We start from the raw sequence: 19,119 nt of genomic DNA on the forward strand, positions 1-19,119 counted from the left end.
TCCTTTATCTCACAATACAAACACTGAACCAAGACTGCAACAGTGTGTGTTGGGTAGTTTTTAACATTAAAAGAAGCGTGGTCATTCATGCAACGTGTGCACTGGAAAGAGAAACTGATCAGATGGTCAGTTATGTGTTTATTTTTAGATGCCGCTTGCCAAAAATAACTGACTTGCTTGTGAGTCGAGTTTCTGATAAAGTAACCCAGTAGTGTTTTCACCGAGATACTTCCTTCATTCATTGCATTATTTTCCCTGCTTTTAAATTTCACTGGGTTTTTGTTAGTAGCAATAGGTCTTCTGGGAATCGAATAACCCTTCAGTGAATATTACCAGCTGAATGCTTGGCCTTCAAGAGCCAGCAGAAGCACCCTAAAACTTTTGAAGGCAGGGCAGCAAAGAGACAACGCATGGCCTCACCTGGCACAGGCAAGTGCGACGAGTGCAGCAGCAGCGTTTTCCCTTTGTCTGTGAGTGTGGAGGATCTGTGTGTGAGCCTGCCCCTGTGCTTGGCCTGCTTCCTGGGCACCATCTTCCAGCCAGGAGCACAGCAGTCCCTCCAGGCCATTGAGGCAGTCAGCGGGCTCTTTGCTGAGGCTGAGAGGCTGGCAGTCCCGGAGGCAGGCTAGCAGCACCTCCGCTGTGACACCGCAGAGCGCCGGGTCACTGCGAGTTTGCGACTGCAAAAGGGGGAAGACCAGCAGCAGACCGACACGGGAGGTGAAGGGCGCCTGCTCGGGTTGTTGGAGTAGACCTTGTCTTTTTAGCAAGGCCAAGGTCTCCTCATCAGCCCCTCCAGTCCCCTCTCGCTCCTGCTGCTCCTCCAGGGCCAGCTGCCGTTGCGCCCCCCATAGGCCACGCAGAGCATTGAGACGGTACTCTAGCAGACGTGCATATGCGTTGCTTTGATTCCCACAGACAGCACGCAGACGCTCTGCAAGCTCTACCGGATTCTTCGTCTCAAATGTTAGAATCTAGAGGAAAATGGCAAGAAAGAAAAAAAAGAAAACAACAGCTTAGGTTAAGAGCAGTTTAAGTAGAGACAATTTTGTCTGCAGCTTTAAGAAAAAAAAAAAACCCTTATATTAGCTGTAGCAGACAGATGACACCCATTATTCCCTGGCATGGTCTGGCTACATACAAATTAAATTTTCCTTGTCAGAGGGCCTGTTTAATCAGAAAGCATGACGTCAAATACAGAAGAAGAGAATAGCAGTGGAGAAGTTGCATTTTACAGACATGGATTTGGGTGGTAAAACACATCCTTGTGTTCTGCTGAGTACAAAGTTTATCTGAATATAATTTCACAGAATATTTGGCTAAGACAACAAGATGATCACAATATTTTTGACCTGACATCTTTGAAGACAACAGGGGAATGAATGGTGTGTCAAACAGCACAGCCTATTTTCAAGGTGTATTACATTGTAGGCTCATCTGCAGCCATCATTTTAGCGTAATTCTAAGACAGCTATTTCCAATATGCCTAAGGTTTGTCAATAGGCTTCCATCATAAAACCATGAATCACTTCCATAGAATTATCTCCTGCCTCTACAGTACTTTGGACTATGGAATAATGGGCAGAGATAGCAAAGCACATTTGGTATATAGCCTATCACAAGTGAAACAATGTGCCTCATATGCACTTAGGCAGCATTTCAGATATTGATTACACTCTGCGGCCCAGGAATCATGGACCAGAAAAAAAAATCCATTATACCATTTAGCAGGCACAATTTGTATTGATTCAATTTCAGAAATGCTACTTATGTTACAGTAACACTCCTTAACTGGATACTGGGCCTTCTCCACCTTGCTCTGCAAAATGCTGCTGCAAACGGATAAAAATAGTCAGCATCGCAACACCTACGAGAAACAGCACCGAATGACCCAGTCAGTCTTAAAGATGGACACGGACACCAGGGATGTAGAGGCTCAGAACATAGCCTTGAACAGGAAGACAGAGGCCTAACAAACAAATGATGCAAGGATGATTTTTTATGGGATGAGGTTGAAGTGCTGTCTACTGTGTTTTGGTATGAGCTACTACCTAGAAAACAAAGGACCTTCACACCACTGAAAATGGGTACTTTATATCAGTTTGTCTTATAAATATGAAAATGGTCAGATCTTCCAGCATAGTAACAAATGCTATCTTATTCTGTATGAGACTTGCTGTAACTGTACATTTCCAAAAAGCTTCAATTAATATATCAGCCTCATAAGTGTCATACATATCATGCTCAGGTTAAACCAGCCTATCCCTGTTGTAAACAAACTCTGTAACCCAGTTCCATTATTTATGTAGAAGTTGATGCATTGACTACTTTAAAATGTCCATATGTCCAACACCATAACAAATGTGCACTATGTTGTCAGCTAATGTGATTAGCCCCGATATAGTACCTGCAAAGGAATATTAGGAATATTGCATGCAAAGAGTAGACTAATGTAAAAACACAAAACCATCCCTCAGTTCATGTGTGCTTCCAAACTAAGCAGTGGAACACTTAGTGTAGCATCTTGTGCACTTTCCCACTTGAAAAGCTGATGGCTGAACAGCAAAAGAAGAACTCTGCAGGTGTTATGTTTCTCACACTAGAATGAGTAGTAGTGCTAAGAACATGATGTGTGGAACTGTGCAAACAAGCCACTTCTCCCTTTATACAGTTCTACACTTTGCAGCTCTTACACAGCTATTATAACAGTAGTCAAGCCCACTTGACTGCTGTTGGAGCGTCCCCTAAAATAAACGCTTTTATGAGATATTAGCATATCAGTAGGGGTTAGATATATGTTTACCAAAACATTTTCCAAATGCATCTGTAATCTTAGCCTTCTGTTAAAAATTTAGTGGAAGCAAAAGACTGGACTTGTTATTGGGGTTTTTGTTTATAAGGTGCCACTAAGTGAACATCCTGAAATATAAATTATTGATTGAAGTGGTGCACTTGTAAAGGTAAACTTACAGACATGAGACTAAATTCACATTGTGCTGGATGAAATATATTTACTATACATAGTCATAAAATCTGAATAACCATTACTGCCAGTCACCATCTGAAATCCATCAATACCCAGACATTAGAGACCAGTTTATGAACATGTGATAGGAGTACTGTGAACTACAGACTGATGGATGCTACCAGCTGTAGCTTTATGACAAGCAGGTAATCGAAATGTCGACGATGTAAACGTACAATGTTAGCTCGAAGTTTCTATCGGTATCATTGTAAAGTATCCGCAGTCTAACGACGTACACACATCCTGTTTCGGGAATATTGCCTTCAAAATAAAAGCATATTTGGAAACTAACCTAGACGTGTCATGAAGACCAAGATTTAAAAATAACTTCTACCAGGTAAACAACTAATATTGGGTTTAACAGATTTTAGTCTAGGGGCTACCTAAGAAAAATATACGGGAAAAAATTGCAGGTCGTACAATTATTTTAATCAACACAAAAATCCATACCATGAAACATAAAACATTATCTATAAACTAGCTTACAGAGAACAAACACAAGTCATGAACCATGACACCTATTTTTATGATCATTGCTATCTAGAAGTTATGAGAAATCTGCAATTACAAGCTAGCAACATAAGCAACCATACTGTGTATGAAAATAAAGGTCTCCATACTGACATTTGGACATCTAAAAAAATGTTCACTGTGGAATTCTGAGGAATTTCTTGCATTAATATTTAAGTCAAAACAAATTTATACCCAAGATAAGTGCATGAATTTAGAGACTATAGACAACCTTATATGTTTGTGGTTAAATAAAAGCATAATTGGCAGACAAAACAATGACTGAGTATTTATAAATACAAAAATTAGAATAACTTCTACCATGAAAATAACTGGTACTAGGTTTAACAGATAGGAACTAGGGTTTATCTGATAGCTTAGCTTATATGCTATTCACAGAGCTATGTAATATCCAGAATCATACATGAAATAGCATTCATCACTTATGTTTTCATGGTCACTACAGTTGACAACAATCAATCAACACTTGTGTAATCTAAAGTTATTAGCAATCTGCTACTATATGTCAACTCCACAAGTCAACATGTTGTTTCAGAAAATAATGGCCTACATACTGCTTTGAGTAAAACTAAAGACATGTTTACTGTGGAATTTAAGGAACTGCCTGTACAACTACTTAAATTGATGCTGTACAACTCTCAATATTAACTTAACTGAGTACTGTGGTGGATCCACTTGGTAAAGGAGAAGAGACATTCACCAAAGAGGACTTGTGCCTTGAAGAATCTAGTTTTCCGGTTCCGGGATTTCTGGCGGGTTATGTTTTAGGTTTTTGCCGGTTAAGGTACACACATGTAGTGGTGTTGAAGTTGTTGTGAAGTGGAGAGAAACCAGTAAAGTTTTCGACTCACCTACATCCCCCGTCTCGTTGTTTCAACTCCACAGTACAATGATAGTTGGCAAATTGAGCGTAACATTACTAGAATGTTCCAAAGAAAACACTGTTCGGTCATATAGATTTTCACCATCATACCGCTTTGGAAATGATTGTTAGACCACTGTGACCACGGTTTCCTGCTTCTTCCTTTGTGGCCTTTGTTGGAACGACACTGTGTTTTCTTCCTAAGGTTAAAATGGACAGCTGTTTTGCTGATTCCACCTCGGTTAGAAATGGCTTTCCAGCTGCATCTCTCTTTGTTAAGCACCAAGATGGCTGTCTTACCATCACCTCACAGTTCTCTTACTATAGGCATTGCAGAGCGATAATTTAATTTTGTCCGTTGTTCATGCAGCTTATGCAGGAAATAATGGTGATGCAAAAATGTTTTTGGCCATCTGGTTTGAATTAAGAAACGTTTACCGTTTCATTACATTGTATTTTAAACCTACTTCATTGCAAATATTGAATTACTAAAAAGAATTTTTCATGTGGTTTACAAGATGCTGTATTAAGTAAAACACTATGATAAAAATACAAAAAAATTACCAATGTTAAAGGCTTGTTATGTAGATTTTTCTATTCATTCATTCCACTTTTATTTAGACTTGGGAGTACATTATGGGTTGGAGGCCTCATTTACAATGTCACCGAGTAAGAGAATGCAGGCAAACATAAGAGACTGGATAGCGGTATCAATATTAAAGTTAAAAAATAGTAATATAAAATGAAACAAGAAGTGTTTTCTTAATCAAATAAAGAAAGTACAGATGGAAGTGAAATTAGATCAAATGAAAAAACTTCCTCCAAGGAAAAATAAGGCAAGCTTTAAACTGTTCTGCACGTTATCCCAGGTTACAGGTGTGCAGAGACTAAAATCGGATTTTCCAAGCTCAGTAAAAACAGCCGGTACCTTCAGCATAATCCAGTCATTTGAGCATGTTTGCTAAGGACTCACATTAAAAGACAGCAATGAAGTTGTTTAAGGGAGTAAAAAAAGAAGTAAGGGCCTTATACATTAATAAAAATCCCGCGTCAATCAAGCCTTTTAGAGAGGGAGGGCCACCCAACCTTAACACACTGCTCACAATGATGAGTATTATAACTATCACTGTGAATACTTCTTAATGCAGAATGATAAACAGTGACCAAGAGCTTAAGAGTCACAGTTGATGCATGCATGTGTAAAATGTCACCACAATCCAAGACTCACAGAAAAGTTGCCTTATAGAGTGCTTTTTCTACACTGCAGTGGGAGACATTGATTTATTCCTGTAAAAGAAACCTGAGTGGACACATGACTTATAAAAGCCAGCTTCTCATCTATCCAAATTGCCAGATATTTGTCCTCTGTGACTCATTCAACATTATGAGACCAGACTGTTGTAAACAATCTTTGGCTTTGGTGAACATTATGTATTTGGCTTGAAGAATTATTTTATACTTACTGAGTGCAACTTCTAACTGTGGCGAAAATAAAAACAGGTGGTCTAGTAACGAACTCAAAAGCTGTACATTAGCACATTTGTCGTTAGAGCAAGGCGCTTCGATGAGCATGACTTTTACTTTGAAGGCAGAGACAGAAGGTGAAATGGCAACAGCTGCCAACTTGTCAGTGAATCAATAACAAGCAGGGCTGGAAACTTGCAAATGCTGCCGTTATCACTGTGGATGTGTTGCAGTTGACAGTGAAAACATATCCCCCCCACATTAAAATAAACAAAAAGACAACTCTGTCACTGCAGTGAACACGTGTTTTTATGCACAGCTCTTTGTATGGTTGCGTGTGAGAGACGGCTTTCACCCACCTCTTGCTCGGTATCCCCCTGCTCCGATACTCCTATTTCACTGGGCAGTTCGGCCAGATCTGTGACCCGAATGAGTCCGTCGTGGAGAAAAATGGTCTCCTCCTTCACCGAAAGCCACTGGGACGAATCCACAGCCCCGGAGCCCATCGCTCTCTCCCCCGACTGCGATGCCAAAGGGGTCGAACATTAAAAATTCAGTGGCAGAATGACAGAAACGCCCTAGCTAGCCTGCTAGCGAGCTACAATAACATAACCGCCGTTACTGTCGCGGTCTTATCTGACGACGGTGTTTGTCAGAGCGGACTGCGGGGCTCGGGAGCGACAGACGGCAGCCAGGCAGCGAACAAGCCGTGGTCCTCTTAACATTACACGGGGGCTCCAGTCATGCTAACAGCGGCTGCTAGCTGTCTGGCTCGGTTAGCTGGAGCGGAGCTAACTTACCGTACGCTGTCGTTATAACGTTACCGAGCAGAGTGGGCGTGACACCCGTGCTAAATCCGTTATTGCGTCGCACCGTTGAAGCGACAGTCTTTTCAGGACGAAATGTGCATCTGTTGTAATCTCATTTCACGGCTCAAACGTGAAAGCAGACAGCTCCGCTAACGGCCCAGCCGCTGTGCCAGTTCCTGGAGAAGATAATGAGAGTCACCAAGCTGTCAGTGCGACGCCATGTTTCCAAGGCCAACTAGCTGCTCCCAGCATGCACCGCGGGCCAGAATGTAAGCTGTCAAAAATTCATGAGTTGGTTTTGGTGACCACAAGTTAATGTCACAATAATAACACAATGGAACAGTTACACTATAATTAGGAGAATATACTGTATCTATTAATAGGAATAGAGGAAAGTTGAAATTATCCATCATTTATGTCTGGGCTGACTTTACTGCATGTAATACCACAATGGAATTAGATTTTCTTCTCCATAGTCATCCTTGGTATTAGTCATACCTGATGTAATGCATCTCCAGAGTTATTTTAACATTAAATAAATCAATGCCTAACAATTCACGTATATACCAAAGTGGTGTTCTTTATTTTACTTTGTGAAAATACCAATATAAATGAGATAAGCATGACAAAAACACAAATTCAGACAGACAGGGTTTCATATGCAGCAAACTCAAGGAACCATTTCTGTGTACTTGTGTGTTTTTTCATATTATTACAAGATGAGTTTAGCATACACCAGTCAGGCATGACTTGACCCTGACCTGTCAAGGCATGGACCCCACTAGAGTCCTGAAAGTGTGCTGTGGTTTCTGGGACCAAGACTTTAGCAGCAGATCCTTTAAGTAACGTTAGTTGCAAAAATCCATTTTCTTTTTATTAAAGCTCTAGCTCCAATTGTGGGCTGCCCAGTGGACTAGTGGTTAGCACTTTCACCTTGCAGCAAGAAGATCCCCAGGTCAAATCCCGGGGTGGGCCTGGGATCTTTCTGCATGGAGTTTGCATGTTCTCCCTGTCCATGCGTGGGTTTTCTCCGGGTACTCCAGCTTCCTCCCATAATCCAAAAACATGCTGAGGTTAATTGATTACTCTAAATTGTCCGTAGGTGTGAGTGTGAGTGTTCGTCTGTATATGTAACAGACTGGCGACCTGTCCAGGGTGTCCCCTGCCTTTACCCGAGTCAGCTGGGATAGGCTCCAGCACCCCCTGCGACCCTAGTGAGGATAAAGCGGTGTATAGAGATGGATGGATAGCTCCAATTGTCTACAACAGAGGAAAATTCAGATGACAAGAAGAGTAATATAAAAACATGTACTTAAAAAATAAAAGATTATTTTAAATCAGTGAGGAAAGCGGAAGTGTCATCTTTTTAATTTTTAAAAAGTTGCTGCAGTTGAGGCAAAATCTGGAGGAGTTGATTCCAGCAGCAGCATCATGACTAAACACCATCTGACCTCCTCTGATCTGGGCTCCACTAACTGACCAGTCCCTGTAGATCTAAGAGACTTGCCAGGCTTTAGCAAACATGGCTCTGATATATTTTGGGCTCAGACCATTCACAGACTTGTAGATAATAACTAGGGCCTCAGTTCTATATTTAACTGGAAGTCATTGCAGGGAAGAATTAGTGCAATGTGTTTTCTTTTCTTGATGTTTGTCAGCTTTCTTGCAAAATGAGTTGCAAAATGAGGGCCAGTGAGGAGTGCATTGCAGTTTTCTATTCTACAGGTAATAAAAGCAAGAATGAGGGTTCTAAATATGTATTTCTTAAATGCTCTGTGCACATGAGGTAGTTTTACAGTGTTTGAGTCATTAGCGAGCTGGTGTGCTGGAGCTGCAGCGAGTGACAGAGGTGTTGGTAAAGAAAGAGGCAGGAACTTCTTAGACCCGCATCACTGTAGAGTTACATCTAAGGCATTTTGTGGCATGAAAGGAACATTTTAATGGAAAAAAATCTAAATTTTCTATTTTTGATACACAGAGATTAGTTTTTTGAAGTGAATGTCTTTTTTACATTTTGCTAATAAGGAGGATGGCACCCCCCCCCCCACCCCCCCATCATCAACTGATTATAATTATTAAAAAGGCACAAAAAAAGTGCAAAACTAAGAATATAATGCAACTAACCCGACTGAAAACTGACTGTTCTTTTTTGTCTTTTGAAACCACTACTGTTGTCCAGGTGAACAGAGACTCAGCTAAAAATAGTGTTAAACAACTAATTTAGCCAATTTCCATTAATGAGATCTTTCAAATAACAACAAACATTGTACAAACAAAGATGCTGTAACACACTGTAAGACTGTGACATTTATAACAAACGGGCAGATGGGATGCACACTGAAACAGCTGAAGTACTCAGAAAAGGCCTATTTGGATCAGGGTTGTTCATAAGATTTACTTTTGCAAATCAAAAAACAAGAGTCAGGATTAGATCATGCTTCATTTAGGTGTGACAAGCTAACATGTGTTTATAAAAATGGATAATTACTCCTGCATTTGTAAGTAAAAAAAGCAAGAATTTGTTAAACCGTTTTCATGTGAGATTATGATAATTGGCAGGTTGTGGGTTGTTTGGGAAGCATGGTGCAGCATCTCTGGTTATTTTTCATCACTGAATCAATATGCAGTGCAGATAATAGATGCTGCTCTGTGATCATTTCTGAAAAACGCCTGACACGATTTTAAATCAATATCTAAATTCGAACAGAAAGAAACAAAACAAAAACATAATAAATGACTTTATTGCACTTTAAATGAACAGTCTGGTAGTTTGTAGCCTTGCACTGCAATTCTGTATAACCTACATTTATGATTCTTACAGGGACATATTTACAAATGCATTACACTAGTCAAGGGTTTCAGTCCACAAACTGCCATTTTACAACATCAGAGAGAAACAGGAAAAGCTGCATGAAATGTAAAGCTTATAAAATTCATTGTTGCTGCACATAGCAGCTTAGTCTACAATCATCTGAGCTGTGCCACAAGATCAGCTCGCCTTTCTAGCCTCAGGCATCGCTTATAAAGGCGTACAGGAATCCCTCTTTTTCTGCCTGAAATTCGCACCCCAGCAGTGTCTTTTTCCTCCATCTTCTTAAGTGCTTGATGTAGGTCAGAGGCTTTAGTGAAGCCTCTTGAGCAGCTAGAAAAGAGACATGAAAATACCAGTAAGAAAAGTCAACCTAATAATCTGTTACACAGGCAAACTGAGGTAACACATTGGACAAGCAACTGGCACTGCTGCAACCAAAAAATGTCAGAGATTAACACGAATAAGCATGTCAGAGCTTTAAACCTTTTTTTACGGTGGCACTTCTTCTCCTTCAGCAGCGTAAAGCACTGCTGAGAGACGAAATCTGCCAGGAGAGAGGTGAGAACACTGGGCGGCTTGAGGCCTTCAAGCTGAAGAGCAAAACTGTAAAATTGACAACAACAAAAAAGACAAGTTAATTCCAGTATGTGACGTTACAACTTCACATGCAGGAATAGAGTCAGACATGAGGGAAGGAAACTCCTAGAGCTGCAACAAGATAATGTGATTTACACTGTATCTATCTGTGTGTGACCAGAGAGAGACAGAGACAAAGACAGTGAAAGCTGCCTGTGGGGGGAGGCCTTTCTCTTTGTTTAACCTCACTGTAAATAGGAGTGACGAATAATAGTCCAACCATACACTGCTGTAGGCTCAGTACGAGTGTTACGTAAAGTGATGGGAGGCACACTCCGCAGTCAAATGTAAACATGACTAAAATTAAACCCAGCCCATTAATGAAGTCTTTCACCGTGTCACATTGCATAGCATGCCTTTCCAAGCATGATATTTTGACATGTTATAGCAGGAAAAGCACAAATAATACCAGTGTGGAGAGACTACCCAGACTTTTTTAACTTATGTAAAATAATATAAGTAAAACCAGAATTAAAACTAAAAATCCTACATTCCAAATTTCACTTTGTAAAGTATGTTAGAATTATCAGCAAACTTACATATCTGTTTGTGTCTATGGTGTACATGTGTATTTGTTCCTGCTGGTGCCTCTTGGTCAGGTGACGTTTGCAAATGAGAACTGGTTCTCAAACATTTTTGGTTTGGTTAAATAAAGGTCAAACAAATAAACAAGAAAAGCACTACCATATGGCATTGTCAAAAATGCAGCATGTTTTGTAGAAATGCAGTATTTTCTTTATTAGTTACTGGCGATCAGAAGTCATGGCAACATAAAATGTGGCCATTGTGCTGAGTAAAAGCATGTGTTATGCATTTGTGTATTGTGTACAGGTACCGAATCGCATGACCTGAATATATAGCTGACGGCTTGAACTGATGGGACTCAGAAACACCCCCACAATTTAATCAATTGTTCCTTGTATCATTTATATATATACATATAAGTCCTGGTAAGTCCACAATGGTGGATTTGAAGTAGGATCGCAATCATGTGATCGTCAGCAGGCAGAATGTAGCGTTCAGTTGTCATAGTTACAGTGATGCCCTGCGCTATCTCGCAATGGAAAATCCTGAACAAATCCATGGATCACTGCCAAAGTCTTTTGAGGTGGTTCTTGAGTCATTTCTGACCTTCCCTGAACATTTCATCTAAATCCGTTATTTCATTTTTGAGTAATGTTGTGCACTGGATTCACGTATGCCGATCATCACATAACTCCACCGCGTTCCTTGGCCGAGTAGTAAATAAAATTCAAGCCATTGCTAATGTTATTAATTGCACATACATTGCCAGTCAAAAATTTGGCACACCCTCTCATTCAGTGGTTTTTATTGAATTATTTCAGACATTGTAGATTAATACTGTAGACATTAAAACTATAAACAAAACTATATAGAATTATGTTGTAAACAAAAAAAGTGTTCATCTTCAGCATTAATCTACAATGTAGAAAATGATACAAATAAATAAAAGCATTGAATGAGAAGGTGTGTCCAAACTTTTGACTAGTACTGTACATAAAAGTGTCTGCTATAAAAAAGTATGGTCTAAAAATCAATCCATTCTCTATACACCTCTTTATCCTCACTAGGGTCGCAGGGGGTGCTGGAGCCTATCTCAGCTGACTCGGGCGAAGGCAGGGGACACCCTGGACAGGTCACCAGTCTGTCACAGGGCTACATATACAGACGAACAATCACTCTCACATTCACACCTACGGGCAATTTAGAGTCATCAATTAACCTCAGCATATTTTTGGACTGTGGGAGGAAGCCGGAGTACCCGGAGAAAACCCACGCATGCACAGGGAGAACATGCAAACTCCATGCAGAAAGATCCCAGGCTGGGATTTGAACCGGGGATCTTCTTGCTGCAAGGCAAAACTGCTAACCACTACAACACTGTGCAGCCTCTATGGTCTAAAAATGGTAAACCTAAATGGAACGCAGAAATAGTACCTATGAGTTCTACCTGTACCAGCTTTTCTACTAAAATCTGCTAAAATCTAAATTATTGAAGACACAAGTTACATATTTGTACAAAACAATGCAGTTCTGTTGCATATTATGTAATACACACTGCACCATTTTACAGGCTACCATTGGAGAGAAGGTAGACATTGTGTAACTATGTCCAATGGTGCTCATCATTTAGAGTCTCAACAACATTAATTTCACCAAAACAACATCCTGTGCAACATTTAGACCATTAGATATAATCATTTATAGTCTCTTAGTTAGTGTAAGGCTGTGTAAAGCTTGTATTTCCTTGACTTTAAAGGACTATATTGTAAAGCTTATTCCACTGATGCGATAAACTATTGATATTGTGAGCAAAAGACACAAGAAAATGCAAAAAAAAGCTGAAATGTTTGGAATGCTCTGATGCTGTCAAAATGTTTAGTAATAACGTATCTGTCCCTGTTCTGCAGCAGTAAACAGGGACCAGGATTATTAGGTTATAAGGGTAATTTGACTGCGTAGACCGCAGTACCCCCTTAAATCTTGAAAATAGGCCTAGGAAAAAGATACTTTCCTGGCTTTTCTCAGTGCAGTTATCCAACTACAACTTCCATCAGGCTCATTTGATACATCTAAAAGGTTTTAAAGTCAGGATTTTAAAAAAAAATCTTGTGTATGGGGATATACAACATGAGAAAAGAATGTCATAAATGCAAACGCTTTGTCATGTTACCGGCTGGTGCAGTCACAGTGGTAGACCGTCTTTGACTCGAGGTTCTGCAGATCATATTTGTTCTCCAAAGGAGGGATTTTGAATTTACACTCGTCCAAATATTTGAGGCTTCCACACAGGAGCTGATCACCTGGAGGAGCAAAAATAAACACAGGTAGTTTCAGAAAACCCCCCAGTGCATTCACATTTCTTTAAATAACACCAATTAGTTTCTCAGGGATGGTGTTACATTTCAGAAAAACTTGACACATTTTATCATCAGCTGTGAAGAGCATCATCCTGTCCCACCTGTAGGGGGCGCAGCTAACCCATCATCAGCACCATAAAAATATAATGCCCTGGGCCACTTTTTTTTAAATGCAATAATATCCCTGGAATTTTTGTGGGCTCTTTTAAGCTGCTGCCAAGCTTCCTGCTTTGCATAGTGGAAAATATCTATTAGTAGCATAATGAATAGTTTCACCAGTATTTTTTTCTTTTTTACTACTGCTGTAGTTTAGCTTAAAATTTGCTTAATCACATATGATAGCACAGCATAAAAACTGTTCATTTATAAAATGTTTCACGTTTATAGACAATTGAAAAACTCATTCACACATTATTTTGATGAACTGACACATTATTAGCTCAATATTTTACTAGCCGGGGTGATAGATGACTTACTGATTCTACTAGCCATGAGTGTTGAATTGATCATCGATTTTGGTAAATTATACTAAAAAAAGGAGTAAATCATCACTGATATTATCAAAATGGCTCTCTGTGTGCCTGGTGTTGTGGGGAGAAGTGCTTCAAAAAGCTGCAGAAGAAGAGACAAAGTCAGCAGCTGCATGAACTCACCTGTCATGTTATGCAAAGCATTTTTCTGTTTTAGGATTCTTTCTTTAGGGGTTTTTTGGGCCACAGCACTAACCACAGGCTCCTGGATTGTATTATTCTGTAGTAGAGAGGAGTCCACCTGCTTTTTTGGCTTGCCATCTTTATAAAAAGTAGCTATCGTCTTTAGTTCTGTGCTGATGGGGATCGTAAATCTAGCTGCATTCCTAAGAGTTACCACAGTGTCCAGTTTGGGTGCTTCTCTTGTCTTTTCAGGGGTCTCAAGTGTCCTGAGTTTGAACGGCAATCTATTCGCAGATGCTTTTGTCGGGGCAACAGTTGTCAGGTGAGATGCTGTGGCTTGCTTCAGACAATTTTTACAATGTGGCTGAAAAGTGTCACCCCTCACAGGCATCCCAGATTCACAACAGCGGCTTCGCTTTGGAGCCTTGTCATGACTTCTGGTGGTTTTAGTCACTGCTGCGATGGCTGCTGTTGGTCTGTGTGTTAAAGGTGGGGTACTTGACGGTGTTGTAGATGTTGGGGTCACCTGTGGTAGAACGTAATCTAATAGACCCTTTTTGATGCTCTTCTTCTTTCCAGCTCGTTTCTTATTTGATATAGTCCCACTTGACGGAGTCGTGGTCTTTGCCCCTGATAGCGGGGGCACTTGGGAGGGAGCTACTCCATATAGTTTTCGGTGCCGTTTACATCCTCTCCCCTTTGTCCTTTTGCGGTAGAAAGTGTCTCCTCTGGGTGGCTCTCTGAAGCCACATCTCTGTTCAGCTTTGGATGACTTTCTGTGAGGGGTATTCATGGGGCTCTCAGTCGATTGTTGCCCCTCGATATTTGTTAATTTCTTGCTGTCAGTGTCCACAGATTTGTTTGGAACATCAGAGGTGTTGTAGGAAAGGGGGTTTTGGAAAACTGCATATGGAGCCACTTTGGCTGCTTTGCACCTATAGAGATGAGTAAACATGCCTGTTAAACCAAAAAAATAAGATAAATATTTGCAACTTCTTTAGATTAAATATCCCTTACACATTTGTTTGATTACTTGAAGATACACTTTGTGTTGCTATTTGGATATGATCAAGCAGTGATTCATATTTTACTTGGAGGATAATGACAGTAACACAGAGCTAAACCATGAATCATTTTCTTACACCGATTTTAAATAATAGTTATTAAAGTACAGTCTGTCAGTATACTGCTAAACATGGTTAACAATAAATCAAACAATTGTTTGTTAATGCTTATTAGTACCTACATTGATAAAGTTGTGGTGAATGAGTGGAGGTGTGGCCCTCCAGGTTTTGTGAGGTTTGGCGGAGTGTCAGACATGTTAATACAAGCTACAGAAGTACATCTACTACCACTGGCTTCCACTGTAACTATGCCTACACTTTCCATTGGCAAAAAATATTGAGTTTTATCTGTAACAATATGCAGTCAAAACTTCAGGCGACAGTGTTAGTGTGTCTCTTACATTCCCCACCAGTACATCTCAGTACAGCGCTTCTGCTGTTTGAGCTCGAAGCAGGGAACCCGGAGGATGTTGAAGAAGCTGTAGCCCACCATGTTAGAAATGCTGTCATTCACACTCATAAGGCACTGTCGAAACCTGGAAAGAAGGAGAAGAAGAAGCCAAGGCCATGAAACGGTCCAGTCAATAAACACATCACAGATGGCGGGTAAATATCCTTGAATGCTGCCTCATTTTGTCTGCAGCTTCTGGTTTATCGCCGTGGGTAACGTTTGTGCCGGGAGGTGAATTAAAATGTGTGCCAGTACGCGTTCCTTGTGGTTGAGTCCAATGGCAAACATATTGCACCTGTCAGCACAAGATGTGAAGTGAGACTTAAACAGACATCTCTATGGATTTAAATAATAAATTGTGTTGGCGGAATGGAATGCCGAGCAAACATAGACACAGCAAGCAACTCGTTCACTCTTGACAACAAAAGTTTTTCCAGAGGACAGACTGCAGTGATGTATTTACTACTCTTGGATCAACAGCACTATGAAATGGCCCCAGGTTCCACTACAATCAGTTCACAATTATTGGCAAAGGGACAAAATGACACAATACTCGCGTTCTAGAGAGGAGTTTTAGAAGTTAAAGAAAGTATAAACGCTTAGAAAATTCAACCTTCAAGCAAGTCTACCCTTACTTGACTGTCAGAGTGAGCCAGAGGAGAGGTCAGGGGGAGAATAGCAATAGTTTCCCTGCAGGCAGTGAATACTAGGAATCCCAGCTCAGTATTAGATGGCCGGCAGGTTAATTCTGAGGCTCACCTTTGGTCACACTCGCAGTGTGAGACGGTGTACAAGTTGGGGTTGAAGACTCCATAATTCATGGTGAAAGCTGGGATGATATGCAGGCAGTGGTCGTGCTCACGGCAGCATCGATCTGCGCTCTCAAACATCCCTGTGCACAAGAGCAAATTTAAATTTAATCACATATCAAAGGGAGTTTTACATGGAAGCAAGTTTCTTTCAAACACATTTACCTGATTTGAACTCAAAAAGCTGCTGACTGAGTTATGAGAAGTCAAAAATTTATGGATTGTAAAACCAAGGTCTTTAATCTTTTTGATGTGAATGCCATATGAAAATGTCAAGGGGACTTTCTAGTTCAATTTCTTGATGTTGAATTTCAATCTCATTTCTATTGAATTTTGTGCATAAAACAAACACCGAAATAAACTAATGTACCAAAAATGTCAATTTTAGATCAGTGTTGATTTCCCCCAGACACTGTAGCAGGCTGACAAATAAATTAGCAACAAGACATGATGTAAGTTCAATTCAGCTCATTTTAACTTAAGTTTGGGTTACTTTGACCCTTAGCTCTTTGCTTTTATCTCAAAATGTCTGTGCAAATTGACTCATGTTTGAAGTGTTTTGTCTAAGAAAGGGCCGGGATATTTTATCTAATATGCTTCAATGTCAAGGTTTCTGTCTGGTTTATATGCAATCATGCACTTCAGTAGCAAATGAGTGCTGCTGCATGGAGAGGTGATGGTTATTGTAGTGAAAAAATGTTGAATAGGGCCCCTAACATCTCCTCAGGTCTTCATTTTATATTCTTTCAGAGGACCCGCTGCAGGCTACACACACCTTATGGAAACTACACTTGATCACTGATGCTCTTTTATTCCCCAAACAGGCCAAACCAGGGGTAAAAATCACACAAAATATTAAAATTAGAATTCAACGTCCTCACCTAATTGCTCGTATCCGCCTGCTCTGCTTCCACTGCCGCACCACAATGTGCCTGGGAGTATCCATGCGCGTTTCCTCCGAGTTTTCCTCTCAGTCCCATCGCTTCTCGTGCGCTTGGTAAACTTTGGCGCACCGGAGGATGCGAACGCGCACGGAGAATCCGGAGCAAACAGGGCACTCATATTAAACTTCTGGATGATTTCCTCACTCCTGCTGCCGCTTCTGTCGCAAAAAGACCGATATCTCTCCGTTACGAGTGGATTAGAGTTCACTTCGCATGTTAAAAGTCGCATATCTTCGGACCACAGGCTCAGGTACAAGGAGCGCACAGCGGCTGCTTCTTCGCGCAGAAACGTGACGCGCGTTTGTCCGCCGGCAACACTCGCTGAGACACAGAAGAGTCCTGGTCCGGTCACATTTTGTGCCTTTGATAAAACGAGCGATGACAAGACGACAGCAACCTGCAGCAAACATCTGCTTTTCATCTCAGTGTGCGGGTGTGTGACCAGTCCTGTTGGAGACCAGCGGTCGAGTCACGTTAATGCCAGAATGAGCGAATTCTTCCACATTAGCTGTGATATCAGAGCTGTTCTCTCTGAGGGAGGCATGCATGCTGCTCAGGGAACCGGCTGGAGTTAAGAAGATCTTCTTATTGGTCTGCAGATGAGAGGAAATTTGATACTCAGGTTGGCGCATATGTGTGTTCAGAGTGCCGCGTTTTACTCAAGTGAAATAAATCTCCCTCAAGATGTAGCAGCTGCAGACCTCTCCAAACATGCACCCGAACGAGTGGCAAAAGAAGATGCGCAATTCGGGTATTAAAACACACATAAATTGTATTGATGTTACATAAGTGAGTAAAATGTCCAAGCACTCACGAGGTTGCGCTATTCACTGTAATTAATTAGCTACTATAAAGTACAGCCAAACTGTTTTTCAAAGGATGGAAAATGCATCATATCATAAATATGAGGGCACATTATGGTTAATGTAATTTTCAGACAACTACAGTTCTACAATTTGATTTAGCAGACGTTCAGTTAATCAGCAGGTAATGTTGACTACTGTTGCAACACTATATAAATACAGTATATTATTAGTTACAGTATTAAACTATAAACCCCATATTCTACTGCACACTATTGTAACCAGTTATAGAGTGCATACCTGCTTAAGTTAGTTGCAATTGAAACACTAAAAAAAAGTACAACAATAATATGTATAAATTGTAATTTCACAGAATTTGTTACAGTGTATCCTATATTACATTATCTATTTTTTAAAATTAATTTCATTACCATGATCTTATTTAATAGCCTCAGTGGTGGAAGAAATACTCAAATCCTGTTCCTCACAATGTTCAAATGCTCTGTTCCAAGTCCTGCATTAAATGTTGTGTGCTACTGAAGTCAACATACAAACGTATGAGTGTCAGAATATACAGGTGATATAGATAAAAGTACTATTTATGCTGAATATTATTAATTAAATCATAATTATTGATACATTCATGTGTTAATCAATCTAATGTTGCAGCTGGTAAAGCTGAAATTTTAATGGCTTCATTGTTAGGTGTCAATATTTTTTAAAAATCTTTTCGTTTCTAAAAAAATAAATAAGGCATCGCTGCAGGACTTTCCAACATGAATACATCATTGAATGTCGACATACATTTAAAAATGTCAGGGGGGTTGAATAATTTTTCATGCAACTGTATTATATTTAGTGTTCTTAATCTGAATATTTGCACTGTTTTGAATGTTCTGCACAATATCTGCAGTGCTACTTTATCTCATGGTCATGTTTACATTTCACTCAGTTCTGCTTTTCATGGCTCTTAGTTGTTGCTTAGTTCTAGTTTTGCTTCCTTTGTTCTTAGTTTACCAGACTTTTGCTTTCTTAATTTACTTAGTTTTTGCTTTTTTGAATCTTATTTTGTACATTATATTTAGAAATTTGTATTTTTTTATTACAGAACCTTTTAAGTGTTTATTTACTCTTGCATGAAGAGAGAGTAACGTAATTTTGGTCCTTGATATATCACATAATACTTATTGAAGAACTGACAATAAAGCTGACTTTGACTTGATGTTGGAATATGCAAAGTATATATGAATAACAGTATCAAGTAATTGTAATGGAGAAGAAAGTGTAATATTTATCTCTGAGTAATGGAGTAAGGTGTGAGTAAAAAGTAGCAGATAATGGAGAAGTACCCCGACATTACACTAAACCATATCT

General features: G+C 39.9%; 2 protein-coding genes across 8 annotated transcripts in view; both read right to left on the bottom strand.

Moving 5' to 3' along the window:
• The window catches only part of LOC110957968 (probable E3 ubiquitin-protein ligase HECTD4), a 41,301-nt gene extending 34,350 nt beyond the window's left edge, over positions 1–6,951 (bottom strand). For all 6 annotated transcript variants that reach the window (XM_051950506.1, XM_051950507.1, XM_051950504.1 and 3 more), the window contains exons 1-2: positions 6,242–6,951; positions 421–974 (exon numbers count right to left, since the gene is read on the bottom strand). In XM_051950506.1, the coding sequence (XP_051806466.1) occupies positions 421–974; positions 6,242–6,388 (701 nt within the window). In that variant the 5' untranslated portion in view covers positions 6,389–6,951. The remainder of the gene's footprint in view (positions 1–420; positions 975–6,241) is intronic.
• A 2,463-nt stretch (positions 6,952–9,414) lies between these two features.
• Positions 9,415–19,100, bottom strand: LOC110957969 (group 3 secretory phospholipase A2-like). 2 transcript variants are annotated; one of them, XM_022204224.2, is made up of 7 exons: positions 16,880–19,100; positions 15,949–16,081; positions 15,140–15,274; positions 13,675–14,609; positions 12,835–12,964; positions 9,987–10,106; positions 9,415–9,833 (listed from the first exon to the last, which is right to left on the bottom strand). In XM_022204224.2, exons 1-7 carry the CDS (start codon positions 17,361–17,363, stop codon positions 9,659–9,661), a joined length of 2,112 nt encoding a protein of 703 aa, XP_022059916.2. In that variant the 5' UTR covers positions 17,364–19,100; the 3' UTR covers positions 9,415–9,658. The 2 variants fall into 2 exon arrangements, with proteins under 2 accessions (XP_022059916.2, XP_051806264.1); XM_051950304.1 differs by having other exon boundaries at positions 15,949–19,100.
• Between the last annotated feature and the right edge of the window lie 19 nt (positions 19,101–19,119).

This window comes from Acanthochromis polyacanthus, chromosome 7 (genome assembly GCF_021347895.1).
Source record: "Acanthochromis polyacanthus isolate Apoly-LR-REF ecotype Palm Island chromosome 7, KAUST_Apoly_ChrSc, whole genome shotgun sequence".
Classification (NCBI taxonomy): Eukaryota; Metazoa; Chordata; class Actinopteri; family Pomacentridae; genus Acanthochromis; species Acanthochromis polyacanthus.